At 39.3% G+C, this 24,796-nt stretch overlaps 1 protein-coding gene across 2 annotated transcripts in view; it reads left to right on the top strand.

The window, feature by feature from the left end:
- The window catches only part of neurl1ab (neuralized E3 ubiquitin protein ligase 1Ab), a 50,946-nt gene extending 26,532 nt beyond the window's left edge, over positions 1-24,414 (top strand). Inside the window, exons 1-6 of one of the 2 annotated variants that reach the window (XM_051133544.1) lie at positions 13,021-13,189; positions 14,984-15,192; positions 15,526-15,847; positions 21,243-21,872; positions 23,285-23,440; positions 23,560-24,414. In XM_051133544.1, coding sequence (XP_050989501.1) covers positions 13,159-13,189; positions 14,984-15,192; positions 15,526-15,847; positions 21,243-21,872; positions 23,285-23,440; positions 23,560-23,795 — 1,584 coding nt within the window. In that variant the 5' untranslated portion in view covers positions 13,021-13,158 and the 3' untranslated portion in view covers positions 23,796-24,414. Of the gene's footprint in view, positions 1-13,020; positions 13,190-14,983; positions 15,193-15,525; positions 15,848-21,242; positions 21,873-23,284; positions 23,441-23,559 lie in introns of those variants that run through there. The other variant, XM_051133545.1, reaches the window with a different exon arrangement.
- The last annotated feature ends 382 nt before the right edge of the window (positions 24,415-24,796 follow it).

The raw sequence follows: 24,796 nt of genomic DNA on the forward strand, positions 1-24,796 counted from the left end.
ATCACTGCCACTGATGTAAGACTCCGAGCATGTACTGCAGGCCCTGAGAGTGAAAGACCTTCCCCTGAGAGTAAACACTTGCACCCCAGAGAGGCACTTAACATTAAAGAATGAACCGCAACATTATGAAACCAGACAATGTGACACTGTTCCTAGTGTGCATTTGGAAGCATCACTTCTCTGATGTTAAGAAATTCATCCAACCCAAGAATACAACAAAAATGTGCCTTGTGGTCCATCACAAGCTACGACTGATGTTGTTTATGTATGAGGTTTATGAACAGAATGTGCGCTGGAGCAGAAGGATGTTGCTCAGGCACACAGTAACAGTGCTGATGTTACCCCAGAGGGGCATTTAGTGAATCTGGTGGTGAGAAAGTGGGAGGTGAGGAGAGCAGAGAAGGAATGCTTTTGTGGTTCTCGTTCATGGGGCTTAGTCTGGTTTGGTAACACAAATAATCAGCCATAGAACTTGCGACATTCTTGTGTGTTTTACAGTATATTTGAATTGGATACACATTTCACATATCATGAGATTCATCAAAATATGTACACAAATCTTTTAAAACACTGGGAATAACCTCAGTATTTGCTGAGAATATACAGGTGCATCTCAGTAAATTAAAATGTCGTGGAAAAGTTCATTTATTTCAGTAATTCAGCTCAAACTGTGAAACTTGTGTATTAAATTCAATGCAAACAGACGTAGTAGTTGTAACGGGCTCACAGACGGAGGCGGAGTCGTAGGATCCATATGCGAATGTTTATTAGCGTAGTCGAACAGGCGAGGGTCAAACAACAGCAAACGGTAACAACCAAGATAATCCACAGCGTAAACGATAGTCCAGGCAAGAGTTCAATAGGCAGGCAGAAAGCAAGGGCAGAGTGAGTAAACAGTCCGGTCAGCAACGATATAAACAAACAAGGGAAAACGCTCAGGATTGATAGTAAACTATGCAAAACTTTGCGGGGAAACGCCCACGGAGCCGGGGTATAAATGGCTGCCGAGGGGAAGTGACCCGGAGGACCCGGAACCGGAAGTGGGGGTCCCAGGTACGGGGTGGATGGGTAATGTCATGTTAAAAGTCCGGTGAAGGTTCCCGCTGACGGCGGTTAGAGGGAGCCACAGAGGCCGCCGTGGTAACAGAGCCCCCCCCTTGCGAGCGACTCCTGGCGTGAGGAGGTGCCCGTCGCCGGGGTCTACCCCTTCCTCGGGGTGCTGGTCTGGGTGATTAGTGTGGAACTCCGTAGTGAGAGAGGGGTCTAGGATATCTCCGGAAGCGACCCACGATCTTTCCTCTGGGCCAAAGCCCTCCCAGTCGACCAGGTATTGTAGCTGACCTCTCCGGCGACGGGAGTCCAAGATGGTGTTAACCCGATAGACCTCCTCACCGTCCACGATAACGGGGGGTGGTCCCTGGGAGGCGGCCTCGTCTAGGTTCTCCACTCCTTCCGGGTCGCCAGCGGGCTTGAGCAGAGAAACATGAAAAGTGGGTGACATACGATATTCAGCAGGGAGATCAAGACGGAAAGATACTGGTGTAATCTGTTTTTGGAAGGGACCCACGTACCTGGGATTCAGTTTCTTGCAGGGCAGGTGGAGTCGCAGGTCACGGGTTGACAGCCAGACCCATTGTCCGGGTTCGTACGGTGGGTTGGGACGGCGCCTGCGGTTGGCCTGGGCCTGGGTGCGTCGCACTGCCCCCTGGAGATGAACGTGAGCCTGGTTCCAGGTTTCTTCGCTGCTCTGGAGCCAGGAGTTTATGGCCGGAAGTTCTGAGGGTTCCCCGGACCAGGGGAACATGGGCGGTTGGTAGCCCAATACACATTGGAACGGCGTGAGGTTAGTGGAAGGCTTGCGTAGGGAGTTTTGAGCATATTCCGCCCAGAAGAGGTACCGGCTCCAGTCCTCCTGGTGATTCTGGCAGTAAGTTCGTAAGAAGCGAGTTAATTCTTGGTTTAACCTCTCGACCTGGCCATTGGCTTGAGGGTTGTAGCCCGACGTGAGGCTCACGTTCACTCCTAATTGGCGGAAGAAGGTGGTCCAGAGGCGTGAGGTGAACTGTGGTCCCCGGTCCGAAACAATGTCCTCCGGCAGCCCGTAGAGTCTGAAAACCCAATTGCACAGTGCCTCAGCCGTCTCTATGGCCGAGGGGAGTTTGGGTAAGGGAATGAAACGACAGGCCTTGGAGAACCGATCAACAACTGAGAGGATGGTGGTGTACCCGTTGGAGGGTGGTAGGTCTGTAACAAAGTCGACGGCGACGTGGGACCAGGGACGCTGAGGCACGGGCAAGGGTTGGAGGAGGCCGGCGGGCAGGCGGCGAGGGACCTTGGCGGTGTTGCATGCGGCGCAGGTCTTGATGAAGTTGATGGTATCCAAGCGCATGGTGGGCCACCAGAAGCGGTTCTTTAGCAGGTAGAGGGTGGCTTCGATGCCAGGGTGACCGGAACTTGGGACAGAGTGTACCTCCGACAGGACTCACGATCTCAGGTTTTGTGGCACATAGGTGAGGTTGACGGGGCATTCCGCCGGAGGGGGATCCTGGGTCTGAGCCTCCGCGATCTCAGTTATGATATCCCAAGCCACCGGCGCAGCAATGATGGAGGTGGGTAGTACCGGCTCGGGAGTTTTGGCAGATCGACCGGGTTCATGAATTCGAGAGAGAGCATCGGCCTTGGTGTTCTGCGAGCCGGGGCGATATGTCACTTGGAAATTGAAGCAGGTGAAAAAGAGGGCCCACCTTGCCTGGCGATGATTGAGCATTTTGGCGGACCGGAGATATTCAAGGTTCCTGTGGTCGGTCAGTACCGTAAAGGGGTGTTTAGCACCCTCGAGCCAGTGTCTCCACTCCTCCAGCGCCAGTTTTATAGCTAGCAGCTCGCGGTTACCCACGTCGTAGTTACACTCTGCAGGAGTCAGCTTGTGGGAGTAGTAGGCGCAGGGGAATAACTTGGGCGGCTCCCCCTGCCGTTGGGACAACACTGCTCCGACGCCGGTGCTGGAAGCGTCCACTTCGACTACGAAGGGTTTCTCAGGGTCTGGGTGGTGTAAGATGGGTGCTGAACTGAATCTTTGGCGGAGTTCGTCATAGGCCTGCAAGGCTGCCTGGGACCAGGTGAGACGAGAGGTGCCTCTCTTTACCATAGCCGTGAGGGGGGCTGCTGCGGTGCTAAAGTTCCGTATGAAGCGTCGATAAAAATTGGCGAACCCCAGGAAACGTTGGAGCTCCCGAAGCGTAGAGGGCCGAGGCCAGTTTAAGAGAGCTTCCACTTTTCTCTCGTCCATAGCTACCCCCTCAGAACTGATTATATATCCAAGGAAGGAGACTTTATCTTGATGGAAAGCGCATTTCTCCTCCTTGGCGTAAAGTTGGTGTGCAATGAGCCGTCGAAGAACGGCCTGGACATGCTGGATGTGTTCAGAGTAGGAGTTGGAGTAAATCAAGATATCATCAATGTAGACTATGACCCACCGATTCAGCATGTCCCGGAAAACCTCGTTGACGAATGCCTGGAAACACGAAGGACTGTTGGCCAGGCCGAAGGGCATGACCCGGTATTCATAGTGCCCCGAGGTGGTGGAGAAGGCCGTCTTCCACTCATCCCCTGCACGTATCCTGATGAGGTTATAGGCAGAGCGTAGGTCTAGCTTGGTAAAGAGTTTGGCTGACCGTAGTTGTTCTAGAGCTGAGGGGACGAGGGGAAGAGGATAACGATACTTGACGGTCACCTCATTTAGTCCGCGATAGTCTATGCAGGGGCGGAGCCCACCGTCCTTCTTTTTGACGAAGAAGAAGCCAGCTGAGGCCGGCGAGGTGGAAGGTGTGATAAAGCCCTTGGCCAATTCCTCCTGGATGTATTTCTGCATGGCCTCCGACTCTGCCTGGGATAGAGGGAAAATCCGACCCCTTGGGGGAGTGGCTCCCGGGATGAGATCGATGGCACAATCCCCAGGTCGGTGTGGAGGTAGATGAGTGGCCTTGGTTCTGCTGAATGCCTCCAGCAGGTCCTGGTACTCAGAGGGTATGGGGTTGGTGAGGCCGTGCACTCGTGGAGGCTGGGCTTGAGTGTGTACACAATGAGCATGGCAGTGTGGTGACCACTGGGTGATGGTGCAGTCGGTCCGGGTGATGGTGCAGTCGGTCCAGGCGATGGTGGGTCCGTGTTGGTTCAGCCAGGGGTATCCCAGAATGATGGGTGAGTGAGGAGAGGTGATCACATAGAAGCGGATGGTTTCCTGGTGTGAGGGTTCGACGAGGAGAGTGAGGTCGTTGGTAGTGAGATTGACTCGGCCAGGTCCTAGTGGTCGCCCGTCGAGGGCCTCCACTGACACATGCGGGGAACAGGAGAGAGTGGGTAAGTGATTGATCCGAACAAAGTCGGTGTCAATGAAATTACCAGCGGCGCCAGAGTCAATTAAAGCGTGAGTATCAATGACGACATCCTCAAGTTTCAAAGTTACTGGTATGATACAGCAGTTAGAAGTGTGCTGATCAAAACTCACAGAGGTGGGCTGTCGAGGAGGTCGTGTGGGACAAGTGGCTCTGATGTGTCCTGGCTGGCCACAATACAGGCAGAGATTTCCCCGAAGTCTCCGCTCTCTCTCCTCCAGTGTCAGCTTAGTTGTTCCTAGCTGCATAGGCTCCGCGGGTGCTTCGTGAGGAGCTACTGGCAGCTGCATAGCCGAGACTGGGCGGCTGGATCTCCGTGCCCGCATTACATTATCCACTCGGATCGACAGGTTGATGTACTGGTTGAGGAAGAGATCCTTGTCCCGGCAGGCCAGCTCTACCTGAAGCTCGGGGTTGAGTCCCTTCCGGTAATGCAGTTTGAGTGGGCCGTCGTTCCAACCACTCTGCGCCGCCAGAGTGCGGAAAGTTAAAGCATAATCCGCCGCGGTCCTCCTCCCCTGACGAAGCGCCATAATCTCCTCTCCTGCCTCACCGCTCCCGGAGCTAGGTTGAAAGACTTCCTGGAACTGCTGCAGAAAGGCGGCAAAGGACGGGAAGGTGGGGCGGTTGAGGCGCCAAACAGCGGTGGCCCAGTCCAGAGCCCTCCCGGTGAGGAGCGAGCAGACGAAGGAGATCTTTCCCTCCTCGGTAGGGTAGAGATGCGGCTGCTGATTCACGAAGAGCGTGCACTGCAGCAAGAATCCCCTGCATTTAGCAGCAGTGCCGTCGAACTTCTCCGGGAAAGCCAGTCGCGGGCTGGTGGCGACGGGCTGGGCAGCCAGAGGCGGTGGAGTCACGGGCGGAGCGGCCGGAGGAGGAGTCAGTTGGAGTCCTTACAGCGCTCTCACCAGCTGTCCAGTGAGGTCGGTGAGATGGTCCAGTTGCTGTCTGTGTGCCGCCAGCATCGAGGCTTGAGCGGATAGCTCCGATGCGATCTGTAGTACCGAGGGAGGTGATGCCTGTGGAGCCATATCCGACGAGGTCGGGTTAACAATCGCTGGATCCGATGGCGGCGAAGTTTTTTGTAACGGGCTCACAGACGGAGGCGGAGTCGTAGGATCCATATGCGAATGTTTATTAGCGTAGTCGAACAGGCGAGGGTCAAACAACAGCAAACGGTAACAACCAAGATAATCCACAGCGTAAACGATAGTCCAGGCAAGAGTTCAATAGGCAGGCAGAAAGCAAGGGCAGAGTGAGTAAACAGTCCGGTCGGCAACGATATAAACAAACAAGGGAAAACGCTCAGGATTGATAGTAAACTATGCAAAACTTCGCGGGGAAACGCCCACGGAGCCGGGGTATAAATGGCTGCCGAGGGGAAGTGACCCAGAGGACCCGGAACCGGAAGGGGGGGTCCCAGGTACGGGGTGGATGGGTAATGTCATGTTAAAAGTCCGGTGAAGGTTCCCGCTGACAGCGGTTAGAGGGAGCCACAGAGGCCGCCGTGGTAACAGTAGTGTAAGTCTTTGGTTCTTTTAATTGTGATGATTTTGGCTCACATTTAACAAAAATGCAACAATTCACTATCTCAACAAATTACTTCTTAAGACCAATTAAAAAAAAACATTTTTAGTGAATTGTTGGCTTTCTGGAAAGTATGTTCATTTACTGTATATGTACTCAATACTTGGTAGAGGCTCCTTTTGCTTTAATTACTTCCTCAATTCAGCTTGGCATGGAGGTGATCAGTCTGTGGCACTGCTGAGGTGGTATGGAAGCCCATGTTTCTTTGACAGTGGCCTTCAGCTCATCTACATTTTTTGGTCTTGTTTCTCATTTTCCTCTTGACAATACCCCATAGATTCTCTATGGGGTTCAGGTCTGGTGAGTTTGCTGGCCAGTCAAGCACACCAACACCATGGTCATTTAACCAACTTTTGGTGCTTTTGGCAGTGTGAGCAGGTGCCAGATCTTGCTGGAAAATGAAATCAGCATCTTTAAAAAGCTGGTCAGCAGAAGGAAGCATGAAGTGCTCTAAAATTTCTTAGTAAATGGGTGCAGTGACTTTGGTTTTCAAAAAACACAGTGGACCAGCACCAGCAGGTCACATAGCACCCAAAATCATAACAGAGTGTGGAAACTTAACACTGGACTTCAAGCAACTTGGGATATGAGCTTCTCCACCCTTCCTCCAGACTCTAGGACCTTGGTTTCCAAATGAAATACAAAACTTGCTCTCATCTGAAAGGAGGACTTTGGACCACTGGGCAACAGTCCATTTCTTCTCCTTGGCCCAGGTAAGACGCCTCTGATGTTGTCTGTGGTTCAGCAGTGGCTTAACAAGAGGAAGACGACAACTGACAAAATTCCTTGACACGCTTGATGCCTTGATCCCAGCCTCAGCCCATTCCTTGTGAAGTTCACCCAAATTCTTGAATCAATTTTGCTTGACAAGCCTCTTAAGGCTGCGGTTCTCTCGGTTGGTTGTGCATCTTTTTCTTCCACACTTTATCCTTCCACTCAACTTTCTGTTAACATGCTTGGATACAGCACTCTGTGAACAGCCAGCTTCTTTGGCAATGAATGTTTATGGCTTACCCAGCTTGTGAAGGGTGTCAATGATTGTCTTCTGGACAACTGTCAGATCACCAGTCTTTCCCATGATTGTGTAGCCTAGTGAACCAAACTGAGAGACCATTTAGAAGGCTTAGGAAACCTTTGCAGGTGTTTTGAGTTGATTAGCTGATTGGCATGTCACCATATTCTAAATTGCTGAGATAGTGAATTGGTGGGTTTTTGTTAAATGTGAGGCAAAATCATCACAATTAAAAGAACCAAAGACTTAAACTACTTCAGCCTGTGTGCATTGAATTTATTTAATACACAAGTTTCACAATTTGAGTTGAATTACTGAAATAAATGAACTTTTCCACGACATTCTAATTTATTGAGATGCACCTGTACTGTTCTTGAATCTTTACGCACAGTCGTCAGACAGGGTTGCCAGATCTTGCGCAACAACACTATACCAATAGTCAGTCAGAAATAGGCCAAAAGTAGCCCAATGACAATATAAAATTCCCATACCTTTATCACTGGTAGAATGTAAAATATTTCAGTATAGGCATTTCAGTGAGAAGTGCAATATGTCAAACTGTTAACCCACGGGGAAAAAATCAACCCGTGGCAACAGTTTAAAAGTAGCTCAATTCAGCGGGACTGCGGACCTGGCAACTCTGCCGTCAGAACCAAATGATCCCGTAAGAATCAGAAAAGTGACATTTACACATTAAGTAATAAGTAGACATTATGCTGCAAAAAAAAAAAAAAAATTGCTATATATATATATATATATATATATTAATCTACAAGATTAAAGTCGTAATATTTTGAGAATAAAATTGAAATTACAAGAATGAAGTCAAAATGTTTCAAGAATAAAGTCAATATTACGAGAATAATTCAAAATGTTACGAGAATAAAGCTGGAATGTTTCGAGAATAAAGTTGAAATTACGGGAATCAAGTCTAAATATTTTGGGAATAAAGTCGAAATGTTTTGAGAATAAAGTCGAAATATTAAAATATTAAAATATTTCCAGATTAAAGTTTAAATGTTTCAAGAATAAAGTCGAAATGTTTCAAGAATAAAGGCAATATTACGAGAATAATTCAAAATGTTACGCGAATGAAGTCAAAATTACGAGAATAAAGTTGAAATGTTTCAAGAATAAAGTCGAAATTATGGGAATTAAGTCTAAATATTTCCAGATTAAAGTCGAAATGTTTTAAGAATAAAGTCGAAATGTTTCAAGAATAAAGTCAATATTACGAGAATAATTCAAAATGTTATGCGAATGAAGTTAAAATTACATTTTGACTTTATTCTCATAATTTTGACTTTATTGACGAAATATTTTGGCTTTATTGTCGTAATTACGAATTTATTCTCAAAATATTATGACTTTAATCTCATAATCTTAGATTTTTTTTTTTAACATCACACTAAAATGCCGTAGTACCTTAGTCAGGGAAGCATCACACTTAATTTTGACAGGGATAAAAATAGATTGTACTGTTGTTTACCAACATACTAACTGTTCAACGTTTTTTCCACAAAAAGGAAAAGTTTTGAAAATTGTACATTTTGAAAATATAAACTAGGACTTTACCATTGTAAAAACTGTAACTCTATCCGTCACGGCCTTGATTTCATCCATGGTAAACTGGAGTCTAACCTGACTAAGGTGAGTTAAAAATCCTGAAATAGAAACATTGTTTTGCATAATTTGTTTTATTACAGTATTTCTTTAAAATAACTATCTTTCTGCCTCTTCTTCTTCCTCGTTCTCTTGCTTGTTCTATTTCTTTTTATTTCATTGAGCAATAATGTAATTTGTAGGTATTTAAGACAACGGATAAAAGTATAATTTTGGTTGTGTTTGCACAAGTAAGACATCTTAATCTGCATTATCTCATTGTTTTTTAAGGACTTTAGATGAGAAATGAGCATAACGTTGTGCATGGAGTTTTGAACGGTGCACCAGAACTGCAAATTGTGTGAAGGCAATAAGAACGTGTCAACAGTTTTGCAGAAATGGTATTTGTTTCCAGCACATTAGCATGAGCAATGACGCCTTGGTGTATGGCTGCAGTCATAGTGTGTATCCAATTGAAAAATACTGTAAGCACACAGATATTTTCCAGTCACTTGAATTTATATCAAAGCTTAGGAGAGTGTTTTTTTTTTCACCTGTGTTGCTTCAGAATCTAGATTTGGAGCTTTAACTTGCTGTTTGTGAACCACTGGCTTAAAAAATGACAATTATAGTTTATAAAAGATAGGAGAAATCTATTTAAAGGCCTTGATGTCTGCATCGGAAGGGCATGGCCTCACTCTTCCTGTTAAAGTGGCAGTGTGGGTGCGTGCATGCAATGCTGTCATACCCGGTTGAGACTGACAGCTTTGATATTTATGACGTAGGCTGATGAAAGAGAGCAATCGGCACTCTGCATGAGTGCTGTGTGTGTATGCGTGTGTGTGTGTGTCTGTATTGATTGCCGGGCTCTGATGGGTTCACTGTTGGTGGTCTTCTAAGACTTAGTGCACACATCTCTCTAAACCGCTAATAAGGTCATACTGGCCACACAAGCATGTACACACACACACACACACAGTCCTCTCTAATCCACTGCCTCGCACAATAACACAAATTATATATAATTTAGCTATTTCTAAAAGAAACAAGATAATTTGCTTTTGCCTGCTAAACAGCACGTAATGCGCTATTCAGTATTCAAATCAAATGTTGCTCATCCCACATGGACAATTGTTGCATTCTAAAAGATTCGGGGAGTATGTTTTATAGTATATTCATGACAGACACAATGCAACAGACTGAATATTCCTTTCATATTATTAACGTATACTGGAGTCACATTATAGCAAGAGTCTCGTGGAGCTTGTCGGTGGTGACATTTAGACTTGTAAAAATCAAACTCTGGCTTTTAGCGTGAGTTTTTGACCCATGCTCTTTTCACTTTGCTTGCTGTCAGACAGTTAAACAGCTATTTGCTGAGAGTGAGACAGAGAGAGATGTTCCTAAATTGTCTGAAAAAGGTCGCATACAAGTGCTACTGGGGGAGAACAGTTATTCATCTGCAAAATTTATACTTTATATTACAGTATGTCTTATTCAACTTCACAACCTCAAAAGCCAATAACTGCTTTAAATGCATTCATGAGCTGTCTCTATACATTCGTACAATCGAATTGTCTTAAAACGGCATTTATAATAATCATAATTCAACATTTCAGTAATTTAACACTTATTATTGTCATTTTTCCTTCATTTAAAAAGTTTACACATAAATTAATAGTGTTTTATTATTATTTACTAATTAAATTAAGCCTTTCAAAGCATAAAAAATAGTTAATAGTTTATAAAAATAGTATGTTTTCCTTTCTTTTAAGGTTAATATTTAGTTTTGTAATTTTTCCTTCATTTAAAGTTTATACATTTAACAGTAATTAATAAATTAGCATTATAGCTATCACTACTGCAGCTTTAAGAAACTTCTAACGTTATTCGTCCTGCTGTGCCTATGGATAAATGCTTGAAGAGCTTCATCCTTATACAAACTTTGTTATATTCTGAACAAAAGTTGGCTCATTCCGCATTCATTCAGGTCAGCCACGAGACTCAGTGTCTGGACTGTAATGCCATGTCCTACTACTGCTACTTTTCACTCCTGTCTTTCTCTCTGTCTCCCTCTCTTTCCCTCTGTCTGACTTTCATTCCTTTTACTTATTTCCTCTTTCTCTACCCTCTCTCACTCTTAAGCTTCTGAATCTGTCAAGGCCTCGAGAGGCTTAATCAGTGTCAGAACGGCCTTCACCAGAGCCTCCAGCTGTGGACATATTAGTTTACACACACGCACACACACACACATATATATGTCTTTTGTTTCCCTGCAGAGGAAGTTGTTCAAACTACTGGACACAGAATTAGACTGTGTCTGAGAGGGTGCTGAGGGGAAGCATAGGGGCAGAACATCACCAGAGGAGACACACACACTCCATGCACACATATAATGCAGCTGCATGAATAAAATTCTGATCCTATGCCAAAGTTTGTCTTTGGCAGAACAACCATCTACTAGCCTTGTTGAAAACGATGCATAAAATGCATAGAATATTGATGCATAATCTACACGTGAGGACTGGCGAGATGGAAACGTGTTTAGTGAGCGCAGGGCACCCTTCAGTGGACGACAGAGAAATTGCACTGCCTTGCCTGATTAAAAATGATTCCTGTGCTTCTTTGTGACCTCATATAAATGACAGTTTTTTTCTGCATCGAGTGAATCTATAGCGACCGGCAAAATAAATAATACTTTACTAGAGTTCTGAATGTGAGTTCATTAAATGTGATTCAATAACAAGACCATGTATCGTTAAATTATGGCAGGAAACGCCTTTCTATTAAACTGTCCTGCGCTCACAAACATACAACTTAAAGTAGTCCGATTCGCATATAAACGACTACAATTTTACTATGTCAAAACTGTATGGCGTAACCACGGTAAAGCGATTCCGGAACCATGACTCTTATGAGCCGGTTCTTTTTACTGAATCAGAAATCTGAATCACAAATAAACGACTCGCGGTTCTTTTAAGAGAACCATTGCACAGCGATTTACAAACAAATTACTTTTTTTGTTGTTTTAAGGGAATCGAACACGACGCGCCAGTGTAGTTTATAAATGACTTATTAGCGCCGGTTCTTTTAATGAGTTGTTCATAAAGTCGAGTTACCTGTTGGAATAGGTCTGACGGATCTTTCACTGAATCATTTGTGACCCTGGACCACAAAACCAGTCGTAAGTAGCACGGGTATATTTGTAGTAATAGGCAAAAATACACTGGAAAAAATGATCGATTTTTCTTTTATGCCAAAAATCATTAGGATATTAAGTAAAGGTTATGTCCCATGAAGATATTTTGTAAATTTCCTACCGTAAACTTAGTAATTTGTATTGCTAAGAACTTAATTTGGACTTCATTGAACTTTAAAGGCGATTTTCTCAATATTTAGATTTTTTTCACCCTCAGATTTCAGAGTTTCAAATAGTTCTCGGCCAAATATTGTCCTATCCTAACAAACATCAATGGAAAACACATTTATTCAGCTTTTAGATGATGTATAAATCTCAATTTCCAAAAATTGACCCTTATGACTGGTTTTGTGGTAGGGTCACATTTGGTCATCTGACTTACTGAACTGCAAGTTATAACTTGTTTTCAGTATTTATTTTCTTGTGTTTATCGAAATTAAGAATTGTCATACGGCGTCAGTATCAAGAACTGCACATTTGTAACTTTTTCTTTTCTTTTTTCTTTCTTTTGGAAGAATTCTTAACTGGCCAGTAGTAAACGGCCAAAACAGAATTCAGTAGAAAACATTGTGCACTTTGTTTATTTAATCATGATGAGCTTAGGAAAGACACTGATGATTAATGTCTTCGGTCATTTTGACCTTTATATAAACACAAAGTGTCTGCAGGTGTGATTGTGTTTATATATACACACACACTCGCAAAAGAATACGTTTCTACTGAATTCAGTGATTATCAATAAGATAATCATTTAAAGTGAAGTTGATTTGATCAAGAAACAGTGTCAGCTTGACCACACTGTGATTGCTATGTTATTTAAAACGTTTTTCTTTTTTTGTGTGTGATGCTAGAAATTTGTGGTCAAGCTAGAACGATACAGCAAAAATAGTGATACATAAATGTCAAAGGAATCACCGGTTTCTACTTAACTCCTATTTTCAGTCTACTAAAACAACTAAAACAAATTATGGATCCTTCAAGGGTTATTTTAGTCTCTATCATTTTATGGGCAGCGCAGATACGGATCCATCAGCAGTGCGAAATTTAATATTACTGTCCCTGCTACATATTAATCGGGTCATTCAGAAGTTGCTTTGTAACTTTCCGTGCACGTAAGCTAATTAATCTTCATGAGCCAATCAATGAGCAGTACACTTCCCAAGCCCCGCCTCCTATGCTAATACGAATCCTCGCTGAAGGGTCTCACTGAATGGGAGCGCGTTTGTATGTGTGCTGTACTATCACACTCCAGAGGAGTATCTGGCACACACTGCGAGTTACTTTATTTTGACATGCAAAGCTGCTGAAGACCACAAGCAAGATATTTTTGCAGGATTTTGTTGTGTGAACATCGATGTGCAGAAATGGGTGGCCAGGTAACCCGTACCACTTTAGGTGAGTGCCAGTATTGCGTCTTTTCATAATAATTTCGAATAACTTGTTTGAACTCGCATGTGAATATAAGTTATCTGAATTACTTTTAGAAAAAAAGTAATTATGTCTGCATTTTCCTCAAATTATCTGACTGAAAATATATTTTCCTCATTATTATAAAGACGTTATTGTAACGTAAACACAGTCTACTTGTTGCTCAGAGTCCTCTCATGTAACAAATTACTTTATTTTCTGTTTCTCCAACTAAAATGCATTTCAGATGGTTTGCTTTTTATTCTGTGAGAGCTGTTTCTACTGTAGATAAACACTAATCAACAGTTTGTCTTTCAGGAATCCATAAGGTAATATAAATTACTACAGAATAACTATTTTATAATAATTTTTTATAATAATTAAAAATAATACAACATTCTTTGTGTTATTTAGCATTACTTTGGAGTGATTTTTACTTTTGAGTAGGCTATGTCCTCAAAGGGATATTTTTTGTGTCCATCCACACACACAAACAAATAGTTTTCGATTTGCCAATTATATTGGTTTCACTCTTTCTTGTTGTGAACAAGGAAAGTAGGCATAATAGAGCATTTCAGGTTTATACCCACTCAGTGAACGAAGCTGACACTGAGTCATCCTGACACTTAGGCCTGCTATTGCCTACAGCACTGAGAGAGAGAGAGTCCACAAATTTAATGGGACATGACATTAGTATCAAGAGAACATCTCTTTAAACCAGGAAAAATAAGAGATATTGAAATATGTGATTAGTGATTAAACTGTTTGTTTGTGTGGGGCACCTTTTTGTAAAAACCAGCCAACTGCCTCCACAAAATAGTGTGTTTATGAAAAGATAAAAATGTTGAAAGTTGTCTTTGAGGATTACATTTTAGGGTTATGGGATAGAAAATATAATTTGATCAGTCGAACAGAATGCAGTGAAAATCAACACCATGAAAACAAACACATTTATTGTTTGTCATGTATTTGTCATTACATAGAGGTCAGGAGTTTGTGTTGGAATATTATTTCTATTTATGTCCCACTTGGCTGTGTGTGTGTATACAGTACAGTGTCTCATGATTCCCATATAAACACATACACAAATACACTCACACCTGCAACTGCATGTCCTCATTTGCCCACACAGAGATCATGCAGATAAAGTAGGTGAAGTATGCAGAATCAGTCTCTCGTTTGTGCAACAAAAAGCTAAAGATTCAATCGTTGACTCACACCCAGTGAAATGTCAACAGCACTTAATTAAAGAGAGAAATGCCTCTGAAATAAGACCGTGTCCTTGACATGGTGCTACGAAGAGGTCTGGGAAAATATGAAAAGGAGTTGAGGAGTGAGTGTTTGATCACAAGCCAGGTTCGTCTGTGAGAATCAATGCACATCGGATTAGATGCTCTTTAATGGCTATATATATTTTTTATTATTTAATTATTTATTGTCTCATCATGGAATTGTGTACTATATATACTATGAAGTCAAGTAGTTACAGAATTTGACCGGGTCTGATGTTTGAGTAAAGATGTTGACTTTCCATTGTGTCAGTGTTTGTATGTGTGGAGACATAACCTCATTTTTGGCACCCTGAGTGGCAGAAACCTGCATTCTGTCTCTATCTCTGTGTCTCTTTTGTTGTCTCTGTTCTTGATAAAGGTTTTCATTCAGAGACAGAAGCCACTGTCCTCCCTCTATTCTGTAAACCCAGCACAAAGCTCTTAGAAAGAATAAAAGCATTTACACCGTTATGAGTGCCTGTTGAATATAACTATTTTTTCCATCTCTCAGATGGAGGAACCCTTCGCCACCACCCCTTGAAGGTGAGCATGTGCCCACCGCTGCCAGCCCCCCTGCCGCTCTGTTTCCATGCCAACACGAAAGGCTCTCAAATCGTGATGGACAAGACGCAGCGCAGCGTGCGCCGACTTGCCAGCTTCTGTAATGCCATTACCTTCACCAACCGGCCAGTCAGAGTCTATGAACAGGTCCGGCTCAAGGTATGGTAACCCAACTCTCACCGGTTTCCTGTAAAGCACTTTGTGTGGTCCCAAAATAGCCCTCACATATCCTTCTTTCATATCACTCCATCTTAAACTTTCCCTAGGAAGGGAAAACAGAAAAGAGAATGCTAGAAATGCTAACATGTGAGGTTGTGCCGTTATCTTGTTCTGGTGAATGAGGTTGTTTGGGAATGAAAAAAACAAGAATCTCTGTCTGATAAATGCGTCTGCTGGTCTCCATTTACAGCATTGCACTTGTCACACAATTTTAGCATTTATTTTTTCAAATATGTGTGATTTTAGCTAACTCTTACTTTTGGTCTCTTATAGATTACAAAGAAACAGGGATGTTGGAGTGGCGCCCTGCGAGTGGGTTTTAGTATGGTGGATCCATCTGATTTAAGTTCAGCATGGCTGCCACGGTTCGCCTGCCCTGATCTAGTTAGCGAAAGGGGATTTTGGGCCCGAGCGCTTCCTGAGGAACAATGTGAAGAAGGAACCATTCTATCCTTCTGGTTGGATAACACAGGACGAGTGTTTTACCGTGTTAACAACAGCCCTCCGATTTTCTTCTTCGGCGGTGTACCAGTCGGAGAGCCGGTTTGGGCGATCATTGACATTTATGGGCTGACACGTGGAGTACAGCTACTTGGTAAGTTCACATTTCGCTCACATGAAATTTTAGATTTTACAAATTTATAATGTCCCAAACCAAACTGCCTGAAGCTGGCTTGCCGGACTCTGTGAAGTGACTCTCTACACAGATCAGATGACATGCCATTCAGAGTTTGCTCCAAGTGGAATTGCTGAGCTCTGGTCGGCATGTAATGTGGGCCAGTATCTGAGCCGCGCTTCACTGAGCACGCGCCGATCGCTCGATGAGTTGTAAAGTTCACAGAGGCCAGTGTGTTTCCAGTGCACCCAGCACGTTTAAACAATTTAAATTCACAACATTTAAAAATAGAATTCTAGATTTATACCCTCTTATCCTAATTACAAAAACTGCCCAATGGAAAAAGATGGGAGAGATTGGAGCGGTTGCCTAGCAACACTTTCACTTTTAAAATGAAAAACATATGCTGGGGAATTCTGGTATGCTGGCAAAGTGAGAAAAACGATTTGTGTAAACTCAGTTGAATGGCAATTATTCCATTCATAATTTAGTTTTAGTGAGATTCTGTAGGAACAAGGTCACGTTTAATTAATCTAATTAAGCATTTAATATCTGTTTATTTGGTAAAGCATACAGATTGAGAATACAGTTGATGTTGTTTGATATTATTATTGAGTATTTTTTACCTAAAAATTGATTGGCAGCTGTAATGTAGTCAAAGGTTGAAAGTATTTAGGAAACTTTTGAAACTTAAGCTTGTCAAGTTACTGTTCCAACATAAGGTAAAGTAGTTAAACTACAGCTAAACTTACTATTTTGGGATTTTATTTATTATTATTTTTTAAATTACAATATATATATATATATATATATATATTGTGTTTCGCTAAAAAAAGATGACATATAAAACATAAACTGACAAAACATGGAAACACTTAAGAATAAGGTGTTATTTGTTAACATTAGTTAATGTATTAACTAACATGAACAAACAATGAACTATACATTTATTACAGTATTTATTATCTTTGGTATTGTTAAAAATACTGTTAAAAATACGGTTGTTCATTGTTAGTTCACAGTGCATTAACTAATGTTAACAAACAAATTGTTCATTCTTAATTCATGTTAACTGAAGTAGTTAACTAATGTTAACTAATGAACCTTATTGTAAAAAAAATAATAATTTACAATTCTGAAGTTAGAATCAAATTTTTGGATCTAAATACAGTAAACACGTACTATTGTGAAATGTTTTTACAGTGTAAAATACTAGTTTTCTAATAAAATAATAAATATAATTTATTCCTGTGATGGCAAAGCTGAATTTTTAACAGCTATTATTGCAGTCTTCAGTGTCAAATGATTGCATCTGTGCTTTCTGTATTAAAGGGACCGTGACCTAATTTAGCTGCCACTGTTTTTGGCATTGATGTTAATCAAGCAACAAAAGAAAGGCAAAAAAAAACCTCACTGCTCTTGACTGAATCACTGTTGTAGCCCTAATAAAGATTAACCTAAATTTATTTATAGAAATATGTCTGCTTAAAAGAATGAAGAATGTGGTGAACAAGTTATAAGAAAAGCATAATTAGCTTTTATAACCATTGCTATTTCTTTGAAAAGAAGAACATGTTCATGTTTATTTATAATAAGTGGTTTGATTTCATTTTTATATTAAGGCATGTTGCGTGTCACAGCAGTTAAATTGGTATCTATCTTGATAAAACCTAAAAGGGGTCATCGGATGCTAAGTTCACTTTTACATGTTGTTTGTACAAATCTACCCTATAATGATAAAAATCCATGCAGTGGTTTTTAATTAATCTGTAAAAATAATATTCCCTTTTTCAAATTGAGCCATGTTCAGATGCCTGTCGTTGTTGCGTCACACCGACAGAGGCCGCTCCCACGACAGTTGATTGACATGAGCGTCTTACCTCAGATCAGCTGTAACAGTCCGCCCTCTTTGTTTCGATGCTGGAGCAGGGCATGTAAGTTAGACAAGAATATCTCTGATTGAGCGATTGAGGTGTTGTGTTGCTGGATGTAATAATGAACATAGTGGTCGTCATTTACTCCCGACATCTGAGCTGCTGAAGATGCAGTGGATTAAGTTTGTAAACGCAGCTAAATGCGGCTAAAGTAAACAGACTCGTCTCTCCACAGAGAGAGGAGAGGGGCGGGGCGACCAGAGCTCATTTGCATTTAAAGCAGCCTCGACCAGAATGAGATGATTTTTGCAGAGCTGATTTTGACAAGGTAAAAAGGGTGTTGTTTTACACAGCCATTGAGAATTTTTAACCAAAGTATATTATAGACTTTTCATTAAGACCCTAAAGAATCATATCAACTTCTGGAAAATGGGCATCCGATGACCCCTTTAATATCAAACCTATACAAACCTATGGTAATTTTAGGGAAATGCTTAATAAATGCTTTACACTAACTAAACCCATTAGATTTTAGCTGACTAAATATACTGTAGATTCTGTCAACTAAAATCTTGTGAAATTTAGTCAACTAAAACATAATAATAATTCAGATGACTAAAATATGACTAAAACTAAATCAAAATTTGCTGTCAAAATTAACACTGGTACATTGAATGCATTACTATAATGTTCTAAAAAGATCTCTTCTCTCTCTGTCTCCTTTACGTTTGAGTAAAAATAGTCAGTGTTTCCACAGAGTCAGATAGCAGTATGTCAGTGAAAACGGGGCGTGTTCAAAAGCATACTGTAGCACAGCATGTGTGTGTATGTGTATTGATATCAGAGGTCAGTGTTGGTGTAACATTAGTTAACCCTTGGGACAGCTAGACTAATTTAACCTTCATTATATAACCTGATCTCAGCTTTCAAACCTACTAGAGAGACAAATACACACATACACACCCAGTCATATTTTGCTTCTTATCTAGCTAGCAACATCCACTATGTGTATTCAAGCCTATTTACAGTTGCACTTTGCCTCTGTATAAATATACATACATAGCTGGTTGATAGTTGAACACTAATCATACCGAGAGCGATCTGCACATGCTGTGCTCTCTCACGTTACCCCTGCTTCTAAAATGTGTTTATAGTCAGATGGCCAGATGCCTTGACTAAAATCACCTCCTGTTCTCACTAATGTAGATCACACCACATCTGGCATTTAGTCAAAGTGGTTCAATGCTAGATGGAAGGTCTCTTGTATTGTAGGTCATCACATATAACCTGCATGTGCATTGTTAAAATAAAATTACAGAAATAACAATGCATGTTTCCTTCCTTTTGATCTTCTGTTTCATGACCCCAGTGTCACAGAAGCTTCTATGTCTCAATAATTCCTGTTTAGACTAGTCAGCGTCAGCTAAAGGCAGTTCAGTGGATGACAACGACGTAGAGCCCAGAAACTAAAAACAACCGAGAGAGGAACATCTACCGCGTCTGAGAACGTTTCTGCTGATGCGGCTGCAGTGAAAGTTATAGCAGACCAGTAATTTCCATCGCTGAAGCTCTGGTGTTCTCATCAGTGGCTGTCCACTGTGGATAGCCAGTGGCAACGTTTTTACTGACTTAGGTCAAAATGAAAAACCACCCAGTGCAATTATACAGATGCTGCTGATTGCAGGCTACATGAGCAATAAGATTTTTATGAAGAAAATATGAATGGTGCTTATGCGTGCAAAATCCATTGCCAAGATGCTAGAGTGTTGTGGATGGTTGCCAGGGTGTTGCTATGCAGTTGCTAATTTTTTAAATCAACATCAATATCAGGAAATCGGGAATAAATTAATATTAAAATAATATAATTTAAAATTAGTGCATAATAGTGTATACACTACTGTTCAAAGGTTTGGGGTCAATAAGACTTTTTCAATATTTTGGAAATAGGCTTATGCTCACCAAGGCTGTATTTATTTTAAAATATAGGAAAACAGTAAAATTATGAAATATTAATTGCATTTTAAAATAACACAATTATTTTAAAATAATTTACATTTATAAAATATATTTTTAATAATATATTACATTATTTATTATATTATATTACATATTATGAAGTGCCAAACAGGAAATAATTATATAAAGTCTGAATATATAAATGTAAATTGTGATATATAGAAGCTAGAATATATTTTTGTAAATATGAATATATAGAAGTAAATCAGAATATATATTTGTAAATCAGAATATATAAATGTGTATCAGATTATAAACACAAAAATCTTAATATATAAATGTAAATCATAAGGAAATCAGAATATATAGTTATATTTTTGAATATATAAATGTAAATTGTTAATATGTAGTTATTATTCTGAACATATGAACGCAAATTGCGTAGTGTGAATGTAAAAATGTACACTGAAATATATAAATCTGAATATATATATATACAAAACTGAATATATAGAAATATAATTAATATAATATATGTATAGAAGTAAATCAGAAGAAATATTTTAATATAATATTTTAATAAATAGAATATTTAGACTTATATCTCTATATTCAAATTTATTTATAATTATATTTTCATGATTTACATTTATATATTAAGATTTTTTTACTTTTATATTCAGACTTACAACTGTGTATTCAGATTTAATTCTGTATATTCACAATTTATGAAAATGTATTCCGATTTACTTCTATATATTCACAATTTGCATTTATATATTTAGACATTATATAATTATTTCCTGTTTGGTGCTTCATATTTTTATATATATATATATATATATATATATATATATATATATATTTATATATATATATATTTATAATATATATATATATATATATATATATATATATATATATATAAATTATAGTCAAAATCAATTTCATTAACGAAATGAAACCCTGCATAAACCCTGCATTAACTATTAAATAATATGTCAATCATACCTTTTATGATGTCATAAACATGGCAGTACAAAAAGTAAACTAACAATTATATATTATATTATATTATATTATATTATATTATATTATATTATATTATATTTTTTATATTATATTATATTATTATTATCAATGTTGAAAACAGTTGTGTTTTGTGCTGCTTAATATTTCTTTGGAAACCAGTTTTTTTCTAGATTCTTTGATGAATAGATTGTTTAAAAGAACAGTATTTAATCCAAAAAGAAATGTTAATAAATTTAATGAATCCTTGCTGAATAACAGAATCTAATAATAATAATAGTAATAATAACAATAATAATAACATTAACAATATTGACACCAAACTTTTGAAAAAAAAAAATATAGAGGAAATAAAAATGCACAAATCATTTGATGTGGTTGCTAGTGTTTTTTTCCGTTGGTTGCTTGGCAGTTGACTTTCCTTCTTAATAAATATGTTAATAAATATTATCCAAGAAGCAGAAAAATGTAAGTGTGATATGTGTGTAAATGCAGTGTGTATGTGTGTTTTCCAGACAGTAAGATGGTGCCAGCTGAATATCTCTGTACTACTGTGACACATGAAGGCATGGATGAGTGGCATCTGTCAAGCAGCTGCTCTGAGTTTGACCTGCAGGAAGATCTGCCATCCTTCTCAAGCTCTCCAAACGCCCTCAACTCAGTGCTGTCACGGCAGCTCAACGATGACTTGCATTTCCACTGTGTCCATGGCAACGGTCTGCGTCTGCTGACTGAACACATAGCGGTGCGTTACTATAACAGACGTGAGGATTGTGCCCTGGCGTTCACACACAGGCCGTTGCGCTGTGGAGAGTGTGTGTTCCTGAAGGTCTCGTTGAGGTCTTCTGCTCTGAATGGATTTTTGTCTTATGGATTCACTTCCTGTAACCCAGCCCATATTAACCCGAAGCACCTGCCGGTCAATCCAGGTGACCTGCTGGACCGCAAAGAATTCTGGGCTTTTAGCTGCCTGACTTCACCGCTTGTGGGTGGTGATATCATCGGTTTTCGGGCAACTGCAGAAGGGGAGGTGCTTGTGAGTCATAATGGAGGGAGAGCCTGCAGAGAGATGTGTGTGGATAACTCCACTCCTCTGTGGATGATCTTCCATTTACAGACACACATCAAGCAAATCAGCATACTGGGTAAAATATACAATTATAAAAATGATTGCTCTGGCATAAGGTGAAGATGTTTATGACCGTTTATCCAACTTTTCATAAGTGACCTTAATTGATTTTTTATTACAATGAAATTATAATATAATGTAATTTTAATTGTAAATATTTTTCACCTTTTTTAATGAACAGACATGTTATGATGAGGTAATGAAAGGTATGTTTGACATGTTTATTTAATAGTTAATGCAGGCTTAATGCATTTTAATTATTCAAATTTTAAATTTTTCTTAATTTTGTTACAATTTTTAATTATTGCTCTCTCATGTAAAGGTGTTTAGATTGTTCAAGTAACTTAAATTGATTTTGATTATAATATATTATAAAATATAATATAATATAAATTTTTTATTTATAACATTTAACATTTTTATTTAATATTAGTTGTTCAGAGTTAATGCATTTTTAATTATCTGGTATTATGTGAAGATGTTTATTATTGTTTTTTTAATTTCATCATCCAACTTTTCATAAGTGACTTTAATTGATTTATTTCCTATGTCCAGTTTTACATAAGTAAATTTCATTGTTTTTTATTGAAATGAATTAATTTATAATGTAATATAATATAGTATAATATAATATAATAAAATATAAATATTTGTTTACTTTTTCTACTGAACAGTCATGTTTATGGTAATAAAAGGTATGATTGACATAATATTTAATAGTTAATGCAGGGTTTATGCATTTGTAATTATTGTTCTGGCATAATGTGAAGGTGTTTAGAAGGTGTTTTATTTGTTTCTATATGCAATTTTACATGAATAACTTTAATTGATTTTGGCTATAATTAATTTGTAATATAATATAATATAATATAATAATTAGTTTACTTTTTAACCTAAACGGTCACATTTATGACATAATAATAGGTATGCAGAGTTAATTCATTTTTAATGATTGTTTCCCTTATCAAACTTTTCATAAGTGACTTTTAATGATATTTTAATAATCTAATTCTACATAAGTATCTTTAATTGATTTTGATTATAATTAATTTATAATATAATATAATTAATTGTTTACTTTTTGTAATGAACAGTCATGTTTATGACATAATAAAAGGTGTGATTGACATTTTTAATAGTAGTTTTGCAGGGTTAATGCATTTTTAATTATTGCTCAGGCATAAGGTGGAAATGTTAATGATTGTTAGTTTTTTCCCCTTACCATACATTTCATAAGTGACTTTTATTTGATTTTTGATCATTATGAAATTATAATATAATACCATTTTAATGATTTGTTTATTTAATAGTAGTTGTGCCGGGTTAATGGTTTTTTAATTTTTTTGACAACAGTTTTTTTTTTCCTTTTGATTTTTAAAGTTTGCTTACTTTTTTCATCATTTTTATTGTTGTTGTTGTTTTTTCAAGGCACTTCCTGTGGTTACTCTCCATCCTGTTCAGAAATCCAGAGGTCCATCTTTAGTGACGTCAGTCACCTCTCAGTCAATCAGATTCACAGTCCAGCAGTCAGAGGTTTTACGGACAGCTTTGAGTCCCGCCCACAGAGTCTCAGCAGTTCTGCAGGTGCGTTCTTTCTCTGTCTTTCATTCTTTCATTTTCTATGACTTTGTAGATTTACCAAACTCCTCCACCAAAAATATATTTCTCATTGCTGTTTTCTCTGTGATTGCTGTGCTCACCAGGAACAACTTTCAGTTCACTCTCCTCAGAATCTCCCAGTACCCCGTCATGCTGTGCGATTACTGGTGAGGAGTGTTTGATTTGCTGTGAGAGGGCAGTGGACTCAGTGCTGTATGCGTGTGGACACATGTGCGTGTGCTCCGTCTGTGGTGGAAAGCTAATGGAGATGTCAAACCCGTCCTGCCCCATGTGTCGCAGCCCAATCAGAGACATCATCAAAATATACCGCAGCATGTAACCTGGAAACCACCTCTCCAACAAATAGGATCACAGTGACTGGGTGATTCTGAAGAGGCTGCCTCACAGGACATTGTCCTGTTTGAAAAGGAAGTCCCACAAGTCCATTTAAAAGGCTGCTTGTTTGAGCTAAGCAAGGAAGAGGTACTAAATGACTGACTACCAGAACAAAAATTTACAGATAATGTACTCACCCACTTGTCATCCAAGATGTCTTTCTTTCTTCAGCTGTAAAGAAATTATGTTTTTTTGAGGAAAACATTTCAGGATTTTTCTCCATATAAAGAACTTCTATGGTCCCTGTGAGTTTGAACTTCCAAAATACAGTTTAAATGCAGTTTCAAAGGGTTCTAAACGATAAAAATAAAAATGTATATACTTTTTAACCTCAAATGTTCGTCTTGTCCAGCTCTGCCATGTGCATGCGTACTTTGTGTAATCTGGGTCGATACAGTTAGGGTATATCGAAAAACTCAAGGTTAAAGCATTTGAGGTTAAAAAGTATATAAATTGTACTTTTTTTTTTTTTTTTTTTAAGAAAATGACCGATCTCTTCCTTGGCTGAGATCGTTTAGAGCCCTTTGAAGCTGTATTTAAACTGCATTTTGGAAGTTCAAACTCGGGGGGCACCATAGAAGTCCATTCTCTGGAGAAAAATCCTAAAATGTTTTACTCAAAAAACATAATTTCTTTACGACTGAAGAAAGAAAGACATGAGCATCTTGGATGACAATGGGGTGAGTACATTATCTGTGAATTGTTGTTTTGGAACTGAACTACTCCTTTAATGTACTAAATGCCTGACCAAAAATGCTGAGAAAAACCAGAAGTAACTGTGTAAGTGAATGGCAACATTAATATAATCCCAGATACAATACATCTCCATTCATATTTATCAACAAAGAAATATTTCTTTAACTTGTAATATGTTAAATCAATCCAGAATAAGAACCTTAAAAGTACATTGCAGATGTAATGTGTTGGTAAACATATTTTTTGCAA

Source organism: Labeo rohita, chromosome 17, assembly GCF_022985175.1.
Source record: "Labeo rohita strain BAU-BD-2019 chromosome 17, IGBB_LRoh.1.0, whole genome shotgun sequence".
Classification (NCBI taxonomy): domain Eukaryota; kingdom Metazoa; phylum Chordata; class Actinopteri; order Cypriniformes; family Cyprinidae; genus Labeo; species Labeo rohita.